Raw genomic sequence first — 26,860 nt, 5'->3', positions numbered from 1 at the left:
AACATCCTTAAGCTCTCCGCGCAGGCCTCGATGAAACAATGTGATCCTTTTGCTTTCTGGCCATCCAGTTTCCACAACCAGTCTGTTAAAGGTGGCTATGTAGGACAGAAGATCCTGATTACCTTGTCGTAAGGATAGCAGTTCGTTATCAAGGGCCTGTCCTTGAGAGTGTCGAGCAAACAATCTTTCCATGCTGGCCTGGAAGCCCTGAAAATTCTGGAGAATGGGATCATCCTGATTTACCAATGGAATAGACCAATCGGCAGCACCACCACTGAGGTAAGATAGTATAAAGGCTACCTTAGTCTGGTCGTTAGGGAAGTCTCCGGGTCTGCATAGAAAGTGTAGACGACATTGGTTCATAAAGACGGCATATTTCTTGGGATCCCCCGCAAAACGTTCAGGCGGGGCCAAAGGCATGTGTCCAGGTAGATTAATTTGTACCGGATTACTCAAACCCATTGATGTGGAAATGTCTCCGGAATTAGGTAAAGGAGTGTGCCCTGCCTGGGCCTGTAATAACCTTTTGGCTAGGTCATCTGTTCTTTCCTTGGATAAGATCAGTTCTCTTTTGAGAGCGTTAGTCTCCTGGCGGGCTGAGTGCACCTCTGCCCGTAATTCCCCCAAAAGCTGGGCCAGCTGGTCAGTCTCAGAAGTCTCCATAGCGCCCGGGTGGGAAATTGTGGGTAGGCTTTGCGTTCTGTAACGCTCACCTGATTCCCACAGAGGCGCAGGTCTGGCTTCGAGTGCTGATGCTTCTTCAATGGTGAAGTGCAGGACTCTGAAGATGGACAGGAAGGGCCCTCAACTCTGGCTTCTCCGGCTCGCAGGAATATTCCCCTGTGCGTGAAAAGGGAGTATTACCTACTGACTGAGTTATGATCAAGCCTCCCACTCTCTTCCAACCCTCCACGATACCCTTCCACGATTCCCCGTGAAGTCTCACCTTAGGGTCAGGAAGGATGAGCTCTCCATCCTGCTTCTGATGCAGGGGCGCGTTGAAACCCAGTTACTTCACTGGATTGAGGATTGATGGAAGTTCAGGTAAGCTTGACTATTCAGGTAAGGCTCTGTAAAAGTTCTGTTGCAAGTTCAAAAGTCCAAGCTTAATAATAATGTTCATTGTCTTTTTGCAGCAAGCGCTAATGTTTATGTCCTTTTTTCCCCTTAGGGGCCGGGGTTCGGAATGCCGGAGATATGGCACCGACCCGAAGTGAAACGTGCAGTTCCAGTTCCAGTAAATGGCAGGTTAGTTCTGGATGAGCGCTCAGGAACTGACTTTGCATACGCTCATTCAATGTCTTTGTCTTTTTTCCCCATAGGGGCCGGGGTCCGGAAAATGCCTGGAAGCGGCAAGACCCGAAATGAAATGAGGTAAGTCTTATTCCCTTCCTTCTCTCACCTCTTATTCTTGTCTTTTTCTCTAGGCTCTGGGAAGTGGCTGTGTATCCGGATGATCGCTGCTGAAGATGGAGGGACCCAGGAAAGGTGAGTGAAATGCAGCGGTGCAGCGATCGTAACGAAATGCTTTTAAAAATAATGTCTTCCCTTTCAGGATCGTCGGTGATGTCTCTGTGGTGCAGATTTAGCTGGTAAGGTCTCTTGTCTCCCTTTGCAGGTGACCCAGGATGCTGACAGGTGTGGCTGAAGTCCAGAAGCAGGAGCTGACACGGTGAGCGTCTAGCTGCGAGGAGCAGAACAACGCGAAGCGTGAGTTGCTGATCGGGTGTGGTGTAAATAGCTTTGGAAGAAGTCCCAAGTGTGTATCCTTCCTCCGATCAGGTATGTATCCTTCCCCGACCACACCCGGGTGGAAAGTAGTCCCACAGGTAAAGTAGTTCCATTCAGGCCTCAAGAGGGCCTGGATGTGGCAGCATGGTCTGCATCAGGTAAGTGCACATGAAAACACTTGCACACATGTATAGCTTTATGAGCCTGGCGCCTAAGGCGCCAGGACAGAGGTCCAACATGAGCCTGGCGCCTAAGGCGCCAGGACTGCGTCCAAAGGGCCCCAGCTTGGGCCCGCTGGCACTCCCCTGGGGGAAATGATGCCTGCCTCTGGGGTCGCTGGGTCGGACCTGGCTCCTTGGAGGTAGGCATCATGACACTCGTCTACAGTAAAACGTACATAATATTCAGCATTTCCATTCTCTCGGCGTAACACAGAGTGTCCGTACAGATCAACACATTTTCATAAAATGAAATGACATGTTCCTTTGTCCAGTTTTGGAATGGTGAACCTTATCGTATTTGACGGTATTACACACCTCCATTCATTCATTCATTCCATTCTGAACCCTCCCTTTCTTCCAAGGACGAAAAACAATCGAACCTTCTGTGGAGTGCCTATGCTAAGTTTGCTTTTGGTGAAGGAAAGCCACAAATCAAAAACATACTGTGTAGGATGCGTGGGTGTGCACAACTCACAAGCAAAAATCAAACGTAGTGACATTCACTCCCATGCGAGCGATTAGCCCTGCAGACCAACGTGCCATTTGGAATATTTTTGAAAAACAAACTAATTGTTTGTTTTTAGGAACTATTTCGAAAATATTTCTAAAACCAATGCCGCGCGATTGTGAATACATTTTTACTCTTCGAGATTTATAGTGCTTTACTTATTTCATGAAAACAGTTCCAGTTAGCGTCCTCCCCATTGTCACATCTGCATGCGCCCTGTTTTCGAGGAGGAATGTGCTCTGCTGATGATAACGTGAGACACTCGCAAGTCATAAATACAAGTGCCCTTCCATCTCCACTAAACTTCCTGTGCACTAACAAATGTTGGAGTAGAAGCAGTATTTCCGGCCCCCTGAACCACTCTCGTACCGGTCATATTATGTCCAAGCTAAGGTGGGAGACACCTCCATCCCTCCTGTACCTATTTGCCTCACCCATGTTTCATATACGTGTATTAACCCTGTGCTAATGTGTATGGTTTGAACCTCATTTTGTTTACTTTCAAATGCTTTATTTTTTTAGGCCCTCTGCTCCACTGCTCACTCTCTCAGTACCGCACACAGCTAGCCCCCACCACCTCTATCAGCTCAGCCCACCTCCTGTTCTCATTACCAGCACTTGACTCCTGATGCCTGCTCTTACCCATGCACTTGCCGCCTGCTGGCTTTATTTTTACTTATTGTTATTTATTCTATCATCCCATGTACTGCACTGTCCCCTCCCCCATCCCCCACACACTTTCCCCTTTCCCCCTTCCCATGCACTTGTGCGATCTGAATGACACCTGACCTAGTAGGATTGTTGTCTGTCTTCCCTCCATTGCCCCTCCTTTGCATCGTCGCACCTTGAAGCACTTGTGTATAGGTGCGTTATAAATGCCATATCACATCATATATCTCATGGCAATGCAGCTATTCATTTTTGCAAATAGAGAGTCTCGAGCCCTAAAAAAATGTGCTTGTATGAGAATGTCAGACCAAGCCCTGCTCCAACCTTAGTGCAAAATCCGTCTCTGCTGACTGACTCATGCCATCTCCAACCCTTTCCTGCCAGGCTGCGGATCTCTGAACCCATGACCCCTGTTCCTTTTGAACACATCTGGTCCCCAGATCATACCCCAGCACCACCTCAAATTCACCTCCCATATACCTAATCAGGAGTGGTCATATATTTTGGTAACACTAACACCTATCCCCAATGTGTTTGAAATCGTAAGACTCCAAAGGTCGCAAATCAAAGATCAGCCCTTCTGATAAGGCATCCAATAGCAACGACCCCTAACACATGCCCCCATAAAAAATATAGGTCAGAATGCACCTATTTCACACAAACAGCCCCCTTTCATGCTTTATTTTGCTTACAGTCAGTAGTTCTTGCATGCCAAGTTTGTTATCTAACCTAGGTCTCATTCCTTAGTGGGAGGTGTATTTATTCAGCTATTTGGACACGTACTTGCGAAGGCAACTGCAAACCCAGCAGTTGCTTTCATGCTAATATCCATCCGACACTCCCCCGATCAGTGAAGGACGCACAAGAGCTTGCCGAAAGGGGGAAGGGGGAAAGCACAGAGTTACACTGTATGGCAACCCCCAACAGGCACTTCTTGCAAAAAAATGGACAAATACAATGCATTTGAAAAGAAAATGTAGACGCTTAATACGTCTTTATACTTTTAATAGCTTGGAAATTCAATTTAAATAGATTTCCATTGGTCATGTACAATGCCTAAACATTGTTGAACATATAAATAGCTGCTAATCATTTGTACCGGGAAGTGAACTGTTCTACTTTCGGTGGACAGGGCACGTTTGCAATGTTTTGTGGCAATGTATGTGTCATAGGAACAACATCATGGGTGAATCCATGAGTATGCATGTCCAACACAGTCAAAGTGAGATCTTTCACAAAATTGAATTCCATTTCCTGGTATGTTGACTTTACTATCCATGCTTCTTTTTGCAAAGGCCATTGTGTAACAAAGCATCCCAAAGTTTCCTGCAGTTCTCTATTGTTGTCTCCCATGTTCTCGTTATGCGCTAATACCGCTAGTAATGTTCTATACTGCATCCCGTCCATGCCGAAATGCAATCTCTTGGGCCTGTGCTTTTTGCACATGTTGTGGAAAACCTCCAAATCTCCGGTGTGACAGAATTCTGTGAGTACCTTCAGGTCTCTTGAAAGAGTTTTCTCAAACGCAATCAAACACAATCTTCTCAAGAACTTTTTGTGGAGGTGAAGATGGAACCAACCACTTCTTATGTTCCTGCTCCTTCTATAAAGGTCCATGTGCTGTTACGCTCACCTGGTATCCACAGGGACGCCACCCAGCTGGGTTACTCGCTGGTATGCTTCTCAGCTTTGCCCTGATGTGGTCTGCGGGGAAGGTTCTGCCTTCTGGTAGAATTAGGCGTGCTCTCTGTCCTGCCTTCTTTGCAGGGGCGCGTTGTCTTTCATGGGCGAGTGCGGTCCAGTTACTTCACTGACGCCGGCCCGTTTGATATTGTTCAGGTAGGTCTTATTGCTGTTCTTTAGTTTTGTTGCTATCCTGCATGCCTTTGTTTAAAATGTCTATTTTTTTCTCCCTTAGGTATGCGGAGCTTCAGCACGGCGAAGTGGCTTGGTTGAGCCCCGCTGGTAAATGATGGTGCATTAAGATCGCTATGATGCGGTAAGTAAGCACTATGCGCATCGCTGCGAAGACTTGCCTTTGCTAACCTGTGTTTTCCTTCCTTGTAGGTCGCGGTGTTCTTCAGCGTGAGTGGAATGTCCGGAGTGGTGCCAGCCAAGAGGCGACCAGCCAGGTAAGCCTTTTGAGCAGTTCGTAATTTGTAAATGTCTCTATCTTCCTCTTTCAGGTCGTTCTGTCCGGGAGGCGTGCAGATTCGAGGAAGCTGTTTTCAGTAGCTGCGAGTGTTTAAAGATGAAGACTGCAGGTAAGATGCTGCTGCTAATGATGTTCCTTTTGTCTCCTTGCACGCTCTGCTTCTCCGAGGTTCGAGGAAATAGCTGGACACGGTGAGCGTCACATTGCAAAGTAACACGAAGCATGTTCTGCTGTCAGGGTGTGGTTTATTTAGCCCAGGTAAAGTAGTACCAGGGAAAGTAGTTCCAGGCCTGCCACACCCAAAACATTAGACCGCATAGCTTGGTTCTTTGGACCCAAGCTATATGGATGCCTCCATGTTGGCTGGCAATACAATAAAGTAGTTCCCAAGCACATTGTTGTTCATGGTGGCCCCATGAGGGCTTTTGAAGAGGATGCCAGGCTCTAGAGGCCCGATTCCTGACTCCACCTGGCCAATGGGTTTGCCAGAGGGGGTTTTAGGCGAGGGTCGTGACATGTGCACATTGGTGAAAATGTAGGTTTTCTGTCCATGAGTGAACGTTGGAACTGTGGTGCATCAATGAGTGCCATTTTTCAAGTAGAATTTCCACAGACCCATCACAAGTTTTGGAGCTCCACCAAAGATTGTTGCTGAAAGACTGGGACCACTGTAAAATATTTTAGATCCCTTTTTGTTTAACCAGCAGCTGTGATTTTTTTTCTTGATTGATTTGGCAACGTGCCATATATCAAATTGATGGTGAATGTTTGGAAACTGCTCTCGCATGGCCTTGGCTATTGAAACATGTCTGTCGGTGGATATGAGGTCTATTTGTGTTCCCCTCAATTGGAGATCTTCCAGGGATTGTATAAAACAATGTTTCTCCATGGCCACTGAGGATTCACATTCAGACACCTGCATGACCACAGAACTCACAATTCTTTTAGTTTCCATGTCCTGAAAGTGGTATGTGCAGTACTTTGCTGAAAATTCGGGCTGTCACACTGTCCATCGCCAGCTAGCCTGAACCGTTTGCCAGAGAATGTTGTTTCAATAGACATTTGTTCAATTTTGCAGGCTTGACTAATAGCAGGGAATAAAAATTATCTTTGATGTTTGTAGTACTGCGTTTTAGAAAGGAACTGAAGTCCAACAAATTGACTGAAACTGGACAACTTACTAAAAGTAGAGCCACTGAAACGTAAAGCTGCTGCACACAGTATATTTCCAGCTGGCACTTTGACCAGCATCGGTTGAGCGGACCATGAAAATTTACCATGGAGCTAGGCACAGGTGGCTTGGAGTTTCCGGTTAGTGCCTTGTGATACACGAGTCACATTCACCAATGGCTCCCCGCATATTTTCCTCCTCACTGGATGGACACATTTCAGCATCAGTATAATCTCTACCAGGCAGCTGTCGAATACAATGTATTTGTGCTCATTTATTAGACTATCGTCCTGCATGAGTGTGGTTTGTGACTTAACTGTTGTGGACATATCGGCCAAACTGGACACACTGTAGTCGAGATCTTTGGCTAGTTCCTCGCTGAATTGCGAAGAATGCTTTGGTCTCTGTTTGTTCTGCTTGTGTTATTTGCACACGAATTGGAGAAACCATCAATGTCGATTGTTTATTGGGTGGCCCTTTTTTTGCGGGTGTAGATTGTGCAAAGTGATCAGTGAGTAATTCAAAAGCATCTTCCTTATATTCAGTTTCATCTTCATCTTGTCAAGTTCTCACATTATAGCAATGGTCCATCAACACTATGCTTGCTTCGCCGGTCACATTCACTTAATTTTCTGGCCATTGGGCATAAGCATCTCGAGTCTGCTTATTGACTGGACCACGCTGCGCCTCAAATAATAGTTGCTCCAAGGTGAAATCTGTTTGGTAAGCAGAATCTTTGGTTTCATTTGTTGTCTGCGTCTGTATACTTGTTTTCCTTCTGTGCCTCTAGGAGATGGGTTGTAAAAACATGTTCAATGGAAATTCAACATACAGTATATCGCACTTTAGATTAGAAAAAACATGTTATGAAGACACCAGCCCAAAAAACATTTGCTAAACGAAATTGTTTGTAAATTACCCTTGTTTTCTTGATTTTCTGTGAAACCGTGCTCTTCACTGTAACGACCGCACCAGCAAGCTGATCCACCACCTCTGATCCATGAGCCTCCTCTTATAATTCCCGACCTTGTATGCATTCCTTGAATAGAATATTCATTAAAAAAACAAAAGTAAATCATATTTGAACTCAAAGTCTTTCATCGCACACATTACTTACATACCCTCGCAAACAGCGTACGTCATTTTGTCAAAATAGAAATTTCAAATTTCACCTAATTGATGGCAAGTATACTCGATCAGAGACCACTGTGCAAAAGCTACTGATTGTAATGTTGCACTCAAGCATTTTGAATTGTATTCTGCATTAGGGTAGAAATTGTAACGTTAGAACTGAAATGATAAGAGTTTGAAACACTGCACGTTTATATGAATGTCATGGTCTAATAGTATCCGATGTAGGATTTACTTTCTTTCATTCAAGGGAACTGTCAGTACGCATGCCTCATACTCTGGACCAACTCCAAAGGATGATGTAATTGTAGTTGAAGTAGCAGCATCCCCCTGTAACACAGTACTTGCTTTATATAGATGAAAACAGTGAAATTGAACAGAGACAATAGGATGCTGACAATGGTACATATAAATAGAAACCCATAAATGAAACATTATGTAAACAAATGACAGGATACGTAAACAATTACATCTAATTTAAAATTCCATGCATAATACATTTGCGTAATCGAAAAGCAAAATAAAACTACCTGATAGGCACTCAAAGTTGTTGTTGACTCTGGAAAAGAAATGGATTTACGAGACGGTCTGAGTCGATTCTTTTTAGTGTACTGCGATTGGTTGTACTTATCTGGGGTAAAGTGCAGGCTGCAGATGCGGAAAGTGATTGGCCCTCAAGTCCCCCAAAGCATCCTGGACTCTACTTTTAAGCTCACCCGGAGGAAATCCACAATATCTGACCCATTCTCTTATTAGATCTATATTCCTCGGGAAAGTATGCATTATTGTGCCTTGTCATGGGTCTTAGAAAGGCAACCGTATACCATACAAGCAGGCATTATTGAAAAAACGGTTAAAAAAAAAGTACACATAGTTACAAAAATGTTTTACATGAATGCGTGAGAAAGATGGAATTATATCAAAGTTTTCTATGCAATGCTTGTTTTGGTGACAGAAGCAAAACCTGTGTAGCGTAGTCGAATATACACTAGGATAACTTTCATACAGAATTGATTGATATGACGCAAATCGTAACGTGCTACTCGTCCGTTGAATGTACTGTCTGTCATTCATCAAAAGGAAACATGCTCATAAACATGGTCCACGAAGGATGCAATTCTATCCCAATTGACAGTGATGACATTTGCTCTATCGAGAACAGAACAAATTAAACAGAAGACAATGGTGAAGGCTATGAGATGAATGAACATTACACTAGTGGGTACATTCGTTCGAAATAGATGGAAATTTAGAGATCAAAAAGAGATGATTAGGTGACCTGCCCTTACCTTGACTAACAATTAGATTCAGCAAGCAGGATAGTTAGTAGCAGGAGAACAGGTAGGGCAATCAAGAATTGACTTCCAGTGCTCACAGATGTTCTCAGGTAGCACGATCACGAGTTGACTTGCAGTACTCACAGATATTCTCAGGATAAATATCAAGGGGTTTATAAAGAATTAGGAAAAGTGGGTGTGTATGCGAAAGAGTCACATGTTCATGGCGTTGCCTTATGTGGATTGCAGGGGCGCGGTCTGAATCAATGGAGCCAGCAGACACGGCATCTGGGGAGGCCATGTCTACAATGGCCCCTGCTCGTAAGATACCTTTGAAGTGTACATGGTATCTGGCACCTTAAAGGTTCCCATCCTGCCAGCCCCCTCAAGAGGGCACAGCCACAGGTGTGAACTGCCATTGATAGTGGAGGGGGGATGGATGGGCATGAGGTGGGCAGAAAAGGGCTGGAACACTGCTGAATGGAGACACACTTATGTGGATTGCAAGCGCGCGGTCTGCTTCAGGGGAGCATGCCTGGAGACACGGGTCTGGGGAGGCCATGTGTAGAATGGTCCCTGCGCGTAAGATCCCTTTGAAGTGTACATGGTGTTTGGCATCTCGGCCATTCCCACCCAGTCAGCCCTGCCAGGACAAGTGAGGGTTATCATGATTCACTGAAAAATTGAAACAACTATTCAGAAAAGTTCAGTAGTATTTTATTTTGTTGCTGATGTTGATGGCACAAATTCACTACAAATTGTATACTTCGGATTGCAGTACAGTGTGGGAAAATCCCCTGTACTGACCGCTGTCACTGGGGAATTCAGCTGGAATGGCACCAACGGCACAGGCGGGTATTACTCGTGGAACGCGGTATCCAAGCCTCCCATGAAGCCACCATGTAAATGCACGATAGGCCACCAGCCTGTACCACCTGTGGAAGAGAAACATACAAACTGTATTTAAATAAACATGATAAGTGTACAAACCTTATTTGAAAATGCAATCTTGTATCCTATGGCATAGCTGCCAGTACAAATTTTACTTCATGGATCAATCAACTTGGGCTTTAAAGTGTAGACACATTACAAAAGTTAACAACGATGCATTCCATAACGTTTGGGGCACAGAGAAATATTGTTTCTTGGTTGTACGTGAAAGACACATAAGATGACCACTATGATTTCCCCACATCGCGAGTGATGTATAGCATTGCAAGACTATATTCTTTTGGCAGTGGTAGATCAAAGTTATGACAATATAGGAGACAAACATGAAATGTTAGTGGCCTAAGTGACATCACATCTAGAGTACACTTACTGGTTACTTGGATTGCGAGGGCGAACTGTTGGGCGAAGTTCGTGCATAAGCACCATCATAATCCTCAACCCAGACCTTGTGAGGCAAGCTGCCCTGAAGTCATGCAGATCGGTAACGCATAGCGGTTGTGGCTCTTCTTCCGATATGTAGGACAAGCATCCAGAATTTTCTCTGCAGCAGCCGTTCTCCAGGTGGAAACGTCTTCCATGCTACTAGGCTCAGGCTCTTGATCCGGTGGTTCGTCCTCCCAACTGTCGTCCGAAGCCCCATTGTTTCCGTACCTTTCTCTTTCGACTAATGCCGCCTCGGAATACTCCAGCTCGTACTGGTAGGGCTGTATTGTTGCCATTATACGACAAAATTAAAATAGATAGTAATGGTACTACTAGTATCTGTTCGCACGGGCTACGAGCAACGAAGATAGCTGAACAGAGCAGAAACGGGCCACAGGATGCACAAAAAAAGACAGTGAAACGATTGAAAAAGCAACTGTGATGTTTTTTGATGAGAAGCGGTCTGTTTATACTTATTGTGGAAAGAGGCAACCTGCCATTTCCATGGAGATGTGTAATTAGCTGGTGCACAGAGAATGTTGACACGAGACGTGCATTTGCATTGTGAAATGGGCCGTACGCGTCGAGTGATGTCAGCTTCAGGGGCGGGGGATATGATTTAGTGCCTCAAGGGCAGTTCACCTTAGGGCAATGCGGCAATGGATAAGATTAGCACAAGAGGGACGTGCCCGGCTGCCTGATTTTGCATGTGTAAAAGTGAGGAAAACTAAGGTACGGTAAATAGGAAATGTGTTTACAATCGATCAACGTATGCTTAAAACCACATGCCCGAACATTCGGGACAATAATATTTTTGAGCGCACTATTCCTTTAATTGTTTACTGTTAACAGTTGTGCTATTTTTTGCAATCATTTGCACCATTCTGGAACCTTTTCTTTAGAAGTTAAAGCATGCCTCTATTTTACAACCCTATAGCAGTTGCAGCAGTACTGAAAAATGCTTGGCTGTGCATTCGCGAAGCCTGGATTTCATCTCATACTGAATGGACTTTAGCTGGCTCCATTTCAGTTAGGGAAAAAGGAGGAGCTCCTGCTAACACTAGGAAGGTATCTCTCCTCCCGCCCGATTTTTAAAAACATGTTAAGTTAAAGCCACTATTTAGGAAAACAAGCAGAAGCAGATCCTCCAAAACCTCCTGGCAGCCGGGTTGGCAGGCACACCCAGTGCCCTATTGTCACACATGGCGTTAACAACAGCCCATTGCTGAAAATCAGTCTGTGGGAAGAACTTACCTGCACTACCTGATGGGTATCAACACCAGTTTAGGGCTGGCAGTGGCAGTCAGACGCCTATCCTCATCTCAGGCACCCAAGATACCATAAGAATCCTCTCTGCCTAGCCAAGAATGCAATGGCAACTAAAGGACATTGATTTGCCATCTCTACTGCCTGAGAAGATGTACGAGGGGGATACCACCATCACAGAGCTAGAGGTGGTGGTAGTAAAACTACCACCAGCCAACTATACCTCATCTTTTACTGACTTTCCGCTCAGTTAAGAGAAAGCAGAATACATGGGGTAGAGGCAAGGCACAAGCATCTGCAAGCAAAGCCAATGGTAGCTCCACATCCAAATCAGATAATGCTGTTGGGGAGGGGACATGAAGGATGGAAGTAAGTGGAAGTCTCCTTCTCACAACCTTTAAAGACACTTACTGTATGTCATTAAAAGGGAACATCAATGGGCCATGGTTGGAGAGGAATGGGGAATGAATACCTGAAGTTATCATTTCTAATTATCCCCAATATATATTTTTACTAATTCCACATCAATTTTTTATTTCTAATACTGCCTGATCTGGTCATTGTGTCTAATCCTGTGAGTTTTATGGATTGTTACCCATACTCTAGTTGCCCAAGGACATCACCAAGGAGATTACCAGAGACTGAGACTTTGCCCGAAAACTGAAGCAGTGACACGAATCAGGAGGGACATTTCCTTTCCTTCTAGCTGGCTCCATTTTAGCCACAAGAAGATGGAGGAAGTCCCGCTAACACTAGAAAGAATTTGCTCTTCACACCGCATCTCCAACAAATTTTCTAAAGAAAACAAAACCCACATCAAGTTGTTATCTAAAATGAAATGCCTCCTATCTAGGTTCGCATTTTATAAATCCCATGCATACGTATACTGGACGTTATAGTTGATAATGCTCTAGCCCATTCTTAATGGATGCAATTTTAAAATTAGACGGCTATGGTGGATTTCACCCTTCATGCCGCTGGACATGTGTGCAGCTGCAGAACTAGACTTAGTGGCTAATTGATTGGACTATTGTAATACACACTTGGAGGGTACGTTCATTAAACTTATTAGCAGACTCCATGTGTCTCAAAACTGACTGGTTTCTGGACATAAGTAAAGTGCTCACGGCCAAGCTGCTTACACGAACCCGTGGTGGCTTCCAGGAAAGTAGAGACATAAGGTTAGATTTCTCTGCAAATATGTCCATTGAGCTGTTCCTGCCTACCTTAAGATAGCATCACACGGTATACTCCAGGATGGAATCTTCCATATAGGAAGGATCACAGACTATTGATCCCTATGGGTCTCTGTCAGACCAGACAAGTGAGACTTTCGGTCTTGGGACCCAGGTTGTGGAATAAATTGCAAATTACTATGCATGGCAGCTCATGTTTTTCTAGTTTCAGGCTCTGGTTAAAGTAGCGTCTGTTCAGTTAAGTAGGGGTTCCAGTGGAGTTAAGATCATTGAGTATATGTGAAAGATTTCACAAAAGTGATGTACAATGTTCTAAATGCCCATCTGACAGACCATAGAATGAACGTTGGAGGGCCTCCTTCCATTTTCTAGTTCCACCCACTTGCTTGTCAACCTCCCATGGCGGTAACCCATTAAATCGTGTTACCCCATGCTCCTGCCTACCCAGTGTCCCGCTGGGGACACAGTACCAGTGGTGTCTTGGAATCGCATTGGGCATGTTTGTACAGGGTTTTGAGTTTGGGATTGCATGAATGGGTTGCTTCAGCAGGTAGGATTTGTTTTAATGTTTGTGATCCGTTGTTTCCTAGGATGACTGTGGATCAGACTATTGCAGCCAACCAACCACACCGCACTTTGAAGCAGGGTTAAATGTCTCCTGGCTGCTTTCAGAGATCGGTTTGAATTAATGATGAGGCTTAGAATGGAGTTCACGCGTGTAGTCTAGGTGTAGGTGAGACCTTGTATGTATGTTTATATCACCCAGGTTCCTAGATGTGTGGGTTCGTCTACGACCCAATGAATGTCTTTGTATAGTGTGGTGTTTTCCAGAGTGCGTGCATGATTGTGTGTAGTTTGGCTTATTGACTGTTGATATGGCTGTGGCCAGTTGTCTGATATTCCCCATCATCAACCAGATTCACTCTGTTGACCGGTGTTGTGCCACGCGGATTGTTTTTGGAAGGTGGTGTTGGTAGGTTTGGAAATGCATGTTATATAGTTAGGGCATGGTTGGTGGAGTTTGTGGCAGTTGTTTACATCGCTAGTAGAGCATTGCCTGGTGGTTGTGGTTAAGCCCTGCTTTAAGCACTATGTGGCTATTTTGTTTAGTGTGTTGGACCCTGAACCAATGCAGGGGTGGGGTCATAGCATAGGGCGTAAGTGCAGAAACATGTGCGGGTAGCACGGGGAGGGGGTGGACTTGGGTGGAATAGTAGTGGAGGGGTGTGTGAAGTTGATGAAATACACCAACCTACTCTGCATTCCACGCATCAAAAAAGCCAAAGCCGGAGGCCTTAGTTTCCCCTACATTGCAGCCAAGACGTGGAATGCTCTTCCGGCAGACATCAGAGCCGAAAACTCCCTCCCTATTTTTCGCAGGAAACTGAAAACCGCATTCCGTGCAAAATAATAGGCAACCCTCTTAAATCCTTGTAAATATACTGCATTGCTAATGTGTACATGTCTACTGTAAATATTGTATTTGTGTGCAAATATTGTAACATATGTAACTAAGACATTGTCTGTAACAAGCGCCACGATGCCCCCGGGCTGACGTGTGCTCTACAAATCTGAATAAATAAATAAATAAATAAATGCCAGGCTCCTTGGGTAGAATGGGTGGCAGCGTCCTGTCCAGAAAAAAAGTCAGAATCTGGCAGTGAGAAGAGGAGATATCACCCAGCATTGGCTTCAAGGAGGTCTACCTGCAGGGCACAGGTTAAGCCTCCTTACATAACTCATCCAGGAACACCGAGGTCTGTCTGGGTCAGCAATGATACCTAGCGTATAATGTGGTGCAAGCCACCTCTTGGTGCTGTTCAAGGATATAGACATGGGCTCATTGTAGGTAGTGAGAGGAGCATTCGGACAATGGGCTGCATTCTATTGACCCAAACCCCTTATTTTGGTCAATCAGTGGCGCTAATGCTTTCTATTTTGTATCACAGGTGAACATTCATTGGAAGAATATTTTTTAGAACAAAAGGTTCCCATCTGTATGGTATCTAGATACCGCTCATTCATTCACACTAGACTGCTCTCACTACAGGAAGAACACCCGGTCCCTGCCTACGTAGTGCCTGCTTTCCCTAGGCTGCGAGTGCTGTTACGCCTATCTAATAGGGGATAAGAGAGAGGCTGACCCTATCTAAACTTCTTTCATACCAAGTCTTTTCAACACACCAAGTGGGATACTAAACCATTAGACTACTAAGAAAAAATACACCAGTAAGGGCTGTTGAAAGCTAATAGTGTAGAGACGTAATGTGCACTATATCCATCTCTAATGAAATGGTGGTGCGCTGTCCTCGCTTCAGGGTTTCCTTCTGTATTTTAATTTACCATTATTGAGCGGCAGACACATCCATTATGAGCCCGTCCAGTGTAGTCGGCGCTATAAAAATGCCCTTCCTGAAGAGCATACCTTAAAAGGCTAGCTGAAACTGCTGTAATCTGTTTACAGAATTAAAAATGTTGCTCTATTGTGAGACATGTCCGAGTCCAAATCTGTGGAACATTGTCTTAAGCATGAGGTCACTCATGCCCTGTGTGGCTTTCTAACCAGCTGTGACTTCGCTGGTGGCAACATGACAGCTATGCACATGCAGTTCTCATGAGAAAAAAAAACGAACACATAAAAACGATCAAATGCCAAAATTGTACTTCGACACCAGTAACGTGGTACTTAAAATCATGCGATAACCTTACAGTAGCCAATTTACCAGCACTGCTTTACTCCCTTCCATTTCCAGGCATACGCTGTGGGTCCTGCCAGCAAGAATGGAAGTTACACAATCTGCATTGCTACTATTTCTCAACAGACATGAAGACCTGGCATGAGAGCAAAGACACGTGCGCGTCGCTTCAGTCTCATCTCTTGGTAGTGAATGACCGTAACGAACAGGTACGTGAAATGCGGCATGCAGCCGAACTGAGCATCTCTTCCGGGTCAGGAACAGTGGAAACTACAGGTTTCCATGACTATCATGTGCGAACGCAGGAATAGGTACACTGCAAAGTCTGGATCCTGCGTTAAATATACACGAGTGAGGATCTAGTATCATAATGTATGAATATAATCGCCTCTGCTGCCTTGTGTTCTTTCTACACCATTCACTGGTATCCCACACTACACAAAACCATACAAGAATTTGCTAAACGGCTAACCTAAAACATTCAAGGCAGTGGTCGAAGTGTAGGAAAAGAAGTAGTGGAATTATGTTCCCTACTGACCTGCTCCCGCTCCCAGCGATCCCCATTGCAACACCAAAATGACCACTCACATTCATTTCTCCTAGATCCCATGCAGTTCTATAGACTTATTTATTTATTTATCCATTTATAAAGTGCACTGAACCCAAGGGCATCAAGGTGCTGTTACAGTACCATTTACCCGCAAGAGGTGCCAAACAAAGGAGTCCATGCACTTGGGAGACTTCAAGTTTGGAAAAAAACTCCTCCATACTACCACCCATAAACTGGCGGTAATTCAACCTGAATGGGTGTCAGTAACGCTAATCAAGCTTGCCAGTAATTCCTATGGAATTACAGACAAACTCTGAATGGGGACCCATGTCTCCCTTAATACATTTAAGAATGTGAAGATGTTCCAGGTCAGATATCCCAGGAATGGAAACATAAATCCCTCCTACTAAGGTCTACCGTCAAAGATAAATAAAGTCTCTGGCTGAGGTCTACAGCCCAATTGACAACAAATGAATGTGCAAATAAATGAATGCTGGCACTCTCCTGATTTCTTGATCTTTGCAACTCACTTATGGAGCACAGACGCTTAGTACCACAATCATTTATATACATAACCCCTAGGAGATGTTTATAAAGGGAAACAGGTGTATTCCCATGATCCGTATTGTGACTTCTAAGCGCTATAATTCAAACAAAGTAGAGCATCTGAGACAGAGCTTCAAAATTGCAAGGTAAGATTTATTTTGTGCATATCATACACTCAAGCGGACTTCAGGTTCACCCACGAACAGTATTTTATGGCGAGTAGAGAAGTGAAGTGAAGTGCCTGAATGGTTCACCGTGTCACTATGTGTACAGAAAACAGTGCCTGCCTCAACATAGGACATGTGTTATTAATTTTCATGAGATAATAACGCAAATATGGTTAAACTGCATGCACAATAATATACCTAAACTCAAGAGGGCAGGAAAAATTGCATTTTCAACAGAATGTTTTTGCTATGTCAAGAATCTCTGCTTTGCTTATAGCTTAAGCATCTGCTTTATCCCCCAGTTCACGGACGGTGACTTATGTTTGAGGCCTTAAACACAGAATCCACCTGCCCTCCGTTCCAACAATGGTCATCCTATTTGCACAACCTTGTGCATTTAACAAAAGTGGAAAGGCTAAACACTATGGGCCTCATTACGAATGCCTCCAAACCGGGCTCCATTACCGGGTTCCTGCAATGGGGATTTACCGGGTCATTCCGACATAGGAGGACCCGGTAAGTCCTCCTTGCAGGAACCATTCCCCATTCCCATTGAGCCCCCATAGGGCTTCCCGTTGTTACCCCCCGTTTCCCCTCGCGGGACCCGGAAAAGACGTCTGGTTTTACCAGAGGTCTGATCCGGGTCCCGCAAAGGGAAACTCGTAATAGGCACTCCCGTAATGAAGGGGGCCGTTCCCGTACCGGCCCCTTCATTACGGGAGCGCCAGGGTCATAATGAGGCCCAATGACTCAGTGTGTAACCAACCTCTGCTTAGTGCAGTCTTTTTATAGCATTTAGTTAAGAGAATGGAACCATATTGGAACAGCTTTTCTTAATTTGCTGAATGGGAGGACCTGTCCTTAATGTTGTTTAACATAGGTTTATCAGTGAAGGCCAGGTGGCTAAAACATGCCCGCTACACTGACCCAGTCTTTTCTTGTAATGACTGACAGAAAAAGTCACAAACACATTTCCATTTTGTTTTACTTGATGACTAACAAATGCGACCCCTATTCGAACATTACTAACAGAACGGATTTTGATCTCACAAAGGGATTAGTTTAGGGCTAAGAAAGATACATATTTTTATTATATTCTAACAGTATTGATGAGTAATAGGCTTTCATCAATACTCTGCAGCCAAGCAGCTATGCAGCCTGGTACTGGAGTGCAGAGACATATAAGCAAATAATACAATATGAATGGGAACTCCAGTTTACTTTATGAATTTAAGTGATTTCCTTAATGTGTCCACTCGCCCATTCTTTGTTCCCTGTTAGTCCCTGTGTGCCACAAACCATGCCGCATACAAAGCACACAACCAACATTCACATCAAACTCCACCACATCACTCCAATAAAACAACAAATTGCATACACCTGCATTCCTCTCAACTACCACTCTGCTCCTGCTTAAAGGCATGAAATCAATTAACACATTAGCATACATTCCCAAGATATACTCTTACTTACAGTAACCTGTCTCAAACCCCTCCGCACACCTATTGTCCCTGACATATTTTCCCTGCCTTATCTTATCCACCCCAAAGACTGCCCACACAAACAAGGTAGTGGCATATCCATCATATATAAGGAGTCACTGCTCACCAATCTCACACACTCCCCATGCCTATCCTTTGAAGAAATCTCTCCCACTTGCTCCCCTCCATCACACCCTCACCCCAACTTTCTCTACCTCATTTACAGCCCCCAACACACAATCCCAACTTCCACACCGACTGGGCTGACTTCACAACTAACAACCACAGCTCCACCTGCATCAATATCTACCTTGGTGACTTTATCTGTTGGTAGTTCCCATTCAGACAGCAAACCCATACTAAAGAGTATCCTCACTCCACTCACTCCCTATGACCTCACACAGGTCATCACCTACCCTTCACACACAGCTGGCAACACCCTTTTGATTTCAAGCAAAAATCATGTGTCCGTGGAATCTGTGTGCCATGGTCAGATCACTTTTCCTATCCCATTCACACTCACTCTACCACAAAAGATCTCCCCCCCAGCTGCCAAACACCCCACCACCCTAGGCCGACAAACCAAACACATTAAAGACACAGCCTTTGCACAAGGCCATACCACTCCCTCCTCCCCACACGAACATCCCTTTTCTTTCCTCAACAATTACAACACCATCATCACATAGGCACTCCACAAGATGTCCAAAAACCCTGCATTAACCACCATAAAACATGATTCAACAGCCCCCGCATCTCTATCAAGCAGGAAGTCGGACGCCTAGAAAAAAACTGGCAAAGAACCCATGCCCTGCCAACAAGACACCACTCAAAAACTACTGCAACAAATACATAACAGCCATACACAATGCCAAAGCCACCCATTAAATCCACGAACTCCAATCCGCCTCCAATTGTACACAGAAACAATTCCACGTGTTCAAATACCTCTCCAAACCACCATCCACAACTTCCACTGAAGTATGCAATTCCATTGTGGAGCACTTCAGCTCCAAAATTCACATCAGGCCATCCCTGCACTCTGCTCTCCCACTTCAACCTCTGCTCCCGAACATTCCAACACATGGGACATTGCCACAGATACCTTAATCATCATCTCTCTACTAAAACAAATACCTGCACACTTCCTGGATGATGCTTTCCCACCTAAAGCTTCATACAATTGCATCACCACTCTCACCCCCCACTAGCTCAATATCATCAGACCCTGTCTTTCACATGATGCTATGCCCTCTGCACTCTAAACTGGACAAATCTCACCACTCCTCAAAAAAACATCTCCCAACCCCATACTCCTTGTAAATTAACACCCCATCACTATCCTGACATACCTTGCCAGAACCATGGAACGCTTTGTCACAACCCAACTGCAACAACACATCCCCACAAACAACCTACTCAACCCCTTCCAATTTTGCTTTCAACCTGGACACAGCACTGAGACTGATACACTTCACATCCTCGACCTGCATAACATCACAGACAAAGGACACAGAGCACTATTCATAGTCGTCAACCTCTGTGCAGCCTTCAACACCGTCGACCACACCATTCTACTCAAGATCCTGTCCCAGAGGATGAAACTCTTAAGGCATCATTCTCGACTGGGTCACTTCCTTCCTTACTAGCAGAACACACTTTGTCTCTGTGCCCCCCTTTTCAATTCAACACCAAACTAGTCAAATACCGGATCCCTGTAGGCTCCTTCCTGTCTCCACTTTTCTTCAACCTATATGTTGAATCCCTTGGATAGACCCATACCAAGCACAATGTCAATTTACACCACTATAAAGACAATACACAATTATACCTACACAAATGTATATATCTTATACCCTGAACTACTCCATAACATCAACATCTGTCTCCCCACCATAACCAAAATAATGGCCACCCACTTCCTCATGCAGAACCCTTTTAAAACAGAATACCTCCTCATCTTCCCCTCCAGACAAAAACCTAAATTCAAAGAACTTGCAAAGACAACTCACAATTATCCCTCTCCACACCTGTTAAATCCCTTGTCTTCAACATCAAGATCATCATCAATCCTACCTTTCCTTCATACACCACATAGCTACTGTCACCAAAACATGCAATCTACACCTACACCTCCTACATATGGTCAGACACATCCTTCCTCCTGGTGACTCCTGCACTGCAGTCCAAGCACTAGTTCTCTCCAAGCTGGACTATGGCAGTGCTCTCCTCACTGGACTCCCCAGCAGCACCCACGCCCCCCTGCAAGCCATACAAAACCCAGCAGCCAAATCCATAGTTCACCTACCCAAACATTCATACATCAGCTCAACTCTCACCCAACTCCACAGGCTTCCTGTACCCCCAAAGAATTGCCTTCAAAGGACTATGCATTCTTTTCAAAGCCATCTGCCACAAAAAACCCTCTTACCTTTATGACATACTCAAACCCATCACCCACACAAACACCAGACAAGCATTCCAGCATCTCCTACACAGTCTACTCTGCAAACTAACATGCACACAGAGACAAGCTAATAAGAGTTGATAGGGTAAACTGCTTATAAGTGTGCTTGAACTATGTTACTATTACTTGTGTATTCTGCAGAACCAGCAATACTAGGTCCTACGCTATGCCCATTGGAGAGATACATTGTACAGTTAAACCAGTATTCTGCGCTTACCAAACCTTTTAACATGAGTCTCGTTTTAACAATCAAAGTGACCCTGGATGGATCGTGGCTATGATAATTAAATCCCATCTCTCTTTGAAGGACTATCAATTGCATTTATTTATTTTTTAATTACCTAACTTGCATCTACTACTGTTAAGACTCACTTCAAGTGTTAAACAAGGCTCATATTAAAAGGTTTGGTAAGTGCAGAATAATGGTTTAACTGTACAACACAAACAAGTATTTACTCACTGGACACACAGGGCATGGTGCCCCCTACCTCTCCACATCCATACTGCATCCTCTATCACTACCTTCAGAAAGAGCCTACAAATATACATGTTTCCCCACATATAACCCTGCTCCATCTCCCCTGCTACCACTTGTCTACACTAATATGTCTATCCTATCCTGAAAATATTTTGTAACTTCTGTTTCATCTCGCTCCTTTTTCAACCTTTGAACCTTGTAAGGCACTCTGAGACCCCCTGGGTAGGGCCAGCGCTAAACAAAAATTCTAATAAATCTATTAAATATTTAAGAAAAGAACACGAGTAAGAAAACAAGGTTCAAAACAGAGAACACGCAGTAAGTGTAAGCTCATGAGCAAGAGAACTGGAAAGCATAAGGGTACTGAGGACTGGAAATGCAGACTGGAAATGATGGACTGGAATAACGAAACAGTGGACTGAACTACAGACTAGGAGCAAGAAAACTCTGGATTAGAATAACCAGGACTGAACTGTAGACTGGCAACAAGGAAACTCTGGTCTGGAATATAGGAAACTATGGGCATATAACAATGACTTTGGGCGCAAAGTAAGAAAATGCAGGCAGGGAACAAGAGAACTATTGGCGAAAAGCAGGCAGAGAACTTCTGGCAGAGTGGCTGGGAGACTGCAGTCAGGGAACACGGGGTTGCAGGGCAGAGGGCAGTGTGCTGCAGGTAGGAGAGCTGGGGAACTGCAGGCATAGAACACAGGGTTGCAGAACAAAGGGCACAGTGCAACAGGGCAGGAGACACAACCACTGGAATTGGAACTGGAGCAGGTAAAAGAAACAGGGGCAACAGGACACAACAGAAAACCCTTGTTCACAGCAAGAGAGGCAGGGCGTGAACTCAATGCAAGAACGATGTGCTTTAGTAGGCATCTGCTTAACGGTTCTATGTTCTTAGATCGCCAGGCTTTTTTCCGCTGAGTTTTTTGCTGAAAATGTTCGGCCAAAAAAATCTAAAATGTTTTTTTATATTTGGGGGGATCCCCCACCCAAACCCCATTCCCTATTTTGTAGACCCTATACCCCATACCCCACCCCCCACACCCTTTATATGCCCTTACCCACCCTCCCACCCCCTATATTTTGTCGATGAGTTTTTCAGCCAAACATTTTCAAAAAAAAATGCAGTGAAAAAAAGCCTGGCAATGTAATAACGTCATACCCTGATTAACACTGACACACTGTAGCAGACTCACTAACATCACTTGTCAAATCTGAAGGCAATCACACCCCTCCCTCTCTGGACATGGAAAAGTGGAAGCAGTACTAAACTTTAGAACTTTTGGGATTGTAGTTCTCAGACTGCTGCATAAAAATGACCTGGTTTCAGAAACTGTCAAAATGTGCTTTATGGGGTATGTCGTTTGTGACATGCAATAGGGAAGTTTCAAAGCCTTGCAAAAAGAATGTAAAGTCAGAAATATGAATAGGTGTAGTTCAGATTGGATTATGATGATGAATTTTGAGTCCCAGTTAGTCGACCAAGTGTGTCGTTAGTGTTTGAGTGGTTCAGGGAATGCGTCTCTGTTTGGTTGGAGGAGGTTTGATAGTGAAGGGGAAATGATGATGAGTTCTGGCGTGAAGGTAGGCAGTGGACAGGGAGAGGAGGGGAGTCGGTGCATTTGTGAATTCATAAATAAACTTCTTGGAATTTATGAGGCTGGTACGCATTCTCCTAAACCTCTGTTTAACCTACTGTACGTCACTAATTGGAGCTACACTCCAAGCTGTTCTGGTAGGTTCTCCTTGGCTCCGATCACTGCATAAAATCCATGATACAAGGTAATTCCTACACTGAGGTTACTGATAGTCCGGGATCCGGTATCGTATACACCTGCACTCGCTGGAAACTTTGTAGGTAAATCTCTATCTTCTGAGAAAATGCCCATTTATGCCTCTGGGACTATAGTCCCTTCTTCCCATTCTACTGTCTTCCCTCTGCTTCATAAGGTTAGATTTCTCTGCAAATATGTCCATTGAGCTGTTCCTGCCTACCTTAAGATAGCATCACACGGTATACTCCAGGATGGAATCTTCCATATAGGAAGGATCACAGACTATTGATCCCTATGGGTCTCTGTCAGACCAGACAAGTGAGACTTTCGGTCTTGGGACCCAGGTTGTGGAACCTTGTCCCATAGCCTTCATCAACCCTGCTTCCTTATTCACTTGTGGTAATCCTTCTTCCTTCATCTGCCAACTTAGTTTGTTTCCACTAAGGCTTAATTTGCAGAAACCAAGGAGACTCTGGACATCGTTCTAAAATGGACATGGCAACTTTCATCACAGCTTTTATTTGTGGCTGATAGGACTGTTTGATGTCCACAAGTACATGCAAATTGCACACCTTCCCAGCTGAATAAGGGGGTTAGCTCAAAGAGCCTGGCAATTGAATAGGGAGAGCTAATTCTGTGGCTGCCACTCTGGATTGTCTGGACGTTTCTGATCTCTGGTGTTGAAAGCAGCTGGAAGTGCAGCGTGATGCCCTTATGCCCATTACTTTAGCCTCTGTGTGCTGGCAGATCACAGACAGGATCCTAATAGGCTCCTGGTGATGTGACGGATGAGTGGATGAGCGGTGGACAATCCTGCTTCCACTGATGTTTCTTGGCATATACTAACTGCATATAGTAACTGCATACAGTAATGGAAACCGAAGCATGGTGGAACCAGCTTAAACTCTTGTCTGTCCTTTGCGTGGCTTCTGTTTGGCGACGCTTCAGCCACTTCGGCCACCGCGGCCACCACGGATAGCTCCAAGGCAACAGACGAGATGGGGTGTCTTCCTTGAAGAGACTTTACCCGTGGAGATGTGTAGCCCAGAGAAGAGGGCTGAGCGCTTCCTTGCCTACTGGCTCCCAGCTAGCTTCTCAAAATGAGCACAAGCACAAAGTATAGGTCCTGTAACCCCTGTACCGGAGGTGTCACATTACTCCCGTGCCCGCGCTCCAAAAAGTGGACTGAGGGTTTGAGGTAGAGCAGGGTGTGGTATGGCTTTGTGGCTGCCTAGCAGGGTGGAAGGAGCACAAGATCTAATACCCATGAAGCATGGATTTTCAGCTGTCATAGTTACTTGAGGGTGAGTGAGAGGCGAGGAACACAAATAAGGTATGGGCTCTGGTGTACTATATTTGTACTATTTTTCCTCTGGCTTATTTACTTCTAAGGATATATACCTATGGCACCACCCTATCAACGATCCAAACCACTTGATATGCACCTGGTTATCAACATGAACTCAGTGGGAAACTTCGAGGTCAACCCGGTGCTTGCAAACATAGCAGCCCTTTTCACATCCCAGACATGTTGGTGCCCCCATCATGACCTCCCCACTGTATAGGCATCATTCTTAGCTCTCCTTGGCACAAAACATAGATCATGTCGTACTCTGTTTCCCCCTTTATCAGTTCCCCTCCCCAGGAATGAACCCAGTGTCTCACTAATCAACCCAGTTCACAAAGGATTTAAGGCCCATTTCCCTGCACATCTGGTGGTTCAAATAGAGTGACTGCCATTCTGGTGGGTACTAGTGTCCTAAATCCTGGTTCATGTTTTGACAGCTCAAGACCTCTGCCTTTCACTCCTAGGAATATGACCTTGGTGAAGTGAGAGATCATGCCTTGTTGTTCAGTGTTTCTTGCAAGAACACAGCCTGCGAGGATTCAGGCCTACTCATAACTGCAGTATTAGTTTGTGTTATAACTATTATCTACATGGACATATTATATCATGTATTGGTTAGTTGCCTTATACAACGTCTACACCAAGTCACTGTTCAATCATCTTGACACCTTGGGAATCTCGTATACTTACTACGCTGACGATACCCAAATCCATACCCCCATCTCTGGCGACCACCTGAAAGACACCCTTAGAATCAATTAAATTTATGAAACTATCCAATCCTGGATGGCAGGATACAGTCTCTGCCTCAACGATGAAAAAACTGAACTCCTACTCATTGGGTCCCATGGCTGCCTGAAGAGTCTCCCCCATGACTACACATCCTTCATCATCAACGGCCACAAGATTACCGTTGCACCCTCTGTTAAGACCCTTAGGGTCTACCTCGACTCATCGCTCTCAATGTCCCGCCACGACATCAGCCCTATGCGATTGAACTAATCAAATCCAGCAAACCTTTCTCACTACTAATAACCGTCTGGAAGTTGCACAATCACTAAAATGCTCGAAACTTGACCACTGCAACTCCCTGCTTTGCAGCACTTCAGAAATAAAACCTCAACAAACTTCACACAACCCAGAACAATGCACTCAGAGCCACCCTTACCATTGGCAAACGGGACAGATATCAGAGGTCAGGAGATCTGCCCACTGGCTTTCAGTTAAGGATAGAATCACTTTTAAAATCCTATCCCTTACCCACCGCTGTCTCTCAAACAACACTCCAGGATACCTTGCTGCCAATCTAAGAAAAAACACCTCAGAAAGACCCACTTGGGCTGCCTACAGTCACCACCTCATCACCCCAAGGTTCAATCATGCTAAAGCCAGAGGCATCAGCTTCCCAGTCCAATCGCCCTCTCTCTGGAACAAGCTACCCCATGACCTGCGTCCAGAATCTTCCTACAATGTTTTCAGAAAGCATCTTAAAACACTGTTGTTCAACTGTCTCTCCTACTCCCTGCCCGGCCCCCACTGACTTCCGTTTGCTCTACATGTAACTAGCACCTAGATGCCTATGGGCTGTGCGCGCTGCTATAAATGTACAAATGCAATTTTAAAAATAAAATAAATATCCCCATCTATAACACACACCCCTGCCCCCTGCACCATCCCGTGCTCATCTCCATACTTTAATATATTTTTTGCAATCTAAATCGTCTAGGAGGGGCGGGGGTCTGTACGTGCATCCCAACCCTATGCCGGCGGCACAAGGATGCACACTGGAGCCTATACCCAAACGGAATGAGGGCGCAGTTAACAATGTTCTCCACTGTCCATAGGGAATCTGGGGAAGCAGCTGAAAATTTAAGTGAGTTCTTGAAGCAAGGAGATAAGGATACAGTACCAAGGTACAAAAGAAAATCCTAATCAAAATGGCAGAGAGTCTGAATAACCAGTTGATCAGTCCAACAACGTGGGGCAACCAAAACAGGAAAAGGAAGAACGATGGCCAAGTTAAAAGTGGATTAGCACGGGTCCGGTAACTAGGCGGGCAATCTAGCAACACAAGGCAAACATGATACAAGGCAAAGGCAAATCCAGAAAAGTGTAGCAGATATTCAGTGAGCAGGAATGCAGCAGGAAGGAACACAAATAGTAGAACAGTTCACCGTAAAACAGTTTAGGAGCACCAAGGTTGTGGGACATGCAGTCTCTTATTCTGTGTATGAGAAGTGACAGCCCCTGCCGGCCGTGAACAAGCAGCACGTGCTGACATTGCAATTCGACGCACGGTGTGGCAGTGGTACCTGGAAGATGTAGTGTAGGTTCTTAGAGGACAGATTTGTTGTCTCCTGAGCTGCCTCCAGGGAAGCCACCATTCCCGCTGAACGGTGCATTGCAGGTAAGTGTGGGCTGGAATCATGACAGTACCCCTCCGCAAAGACCTCCTGTCCCAAATATGGAGGAACCACAATAGATGAGGTGTATGTATATTGGATAGAGAGGCTCCCACGTGCGATCCTCTGGATCATAACCTTTCCACTCAATTAAATTATAAAGGAATACCCTTCCATATGGTCATGTCAAGAATGGAATGAACTTCATACTCATCAGCCCCTTGCACAGAAAGGGGTGGAGG

At 44.8% G+C, this 26,860-nt stretch overlaps 1 protein-coding gene across 1 annotated transcript in view; it reads left to right on the top strand.

The window, feature by feature from the left end:
• The window catches only part of LOC138576527 (galactose-specific lectin nattectin-like), a 188,362-nt gene that overhangs the window by 74,959 nt on the left and 86,543 nt on the right, over positions 1 to 26,860 (top strand). Inside the window, exon 2 of the mRNA XM_069649561.1 lies at positions 15,453 to 15,604. Coding sequence (XP_069505662.1) covers positions 15,453 to 15,604 — 152 coding nt within the window. The remainder of the gene's footprint in view (positions 1 to 15,452; positions 15,605 to 26,860) is intronic.

This window comes from Ambystoma mexicanum, chromosome 1p (genome assembly GCF_040938575.1).
Source record: "Ambystoma mexicanum isolate Mex_15411 chromosome 1p, UKY_AmexF1_1, whole genome shotgun sequence".
In the NCBI taxonomy this organism is placed as follows: Eukaryota; Metazoa; Chordata; class Amphibia; order Caudata; family Ambystomatidae; genus Ambystoma; species Ambystoma mexicanum.
This window is presented reverse-complemented; position numbering and strand designations above follow the sequence as displayed.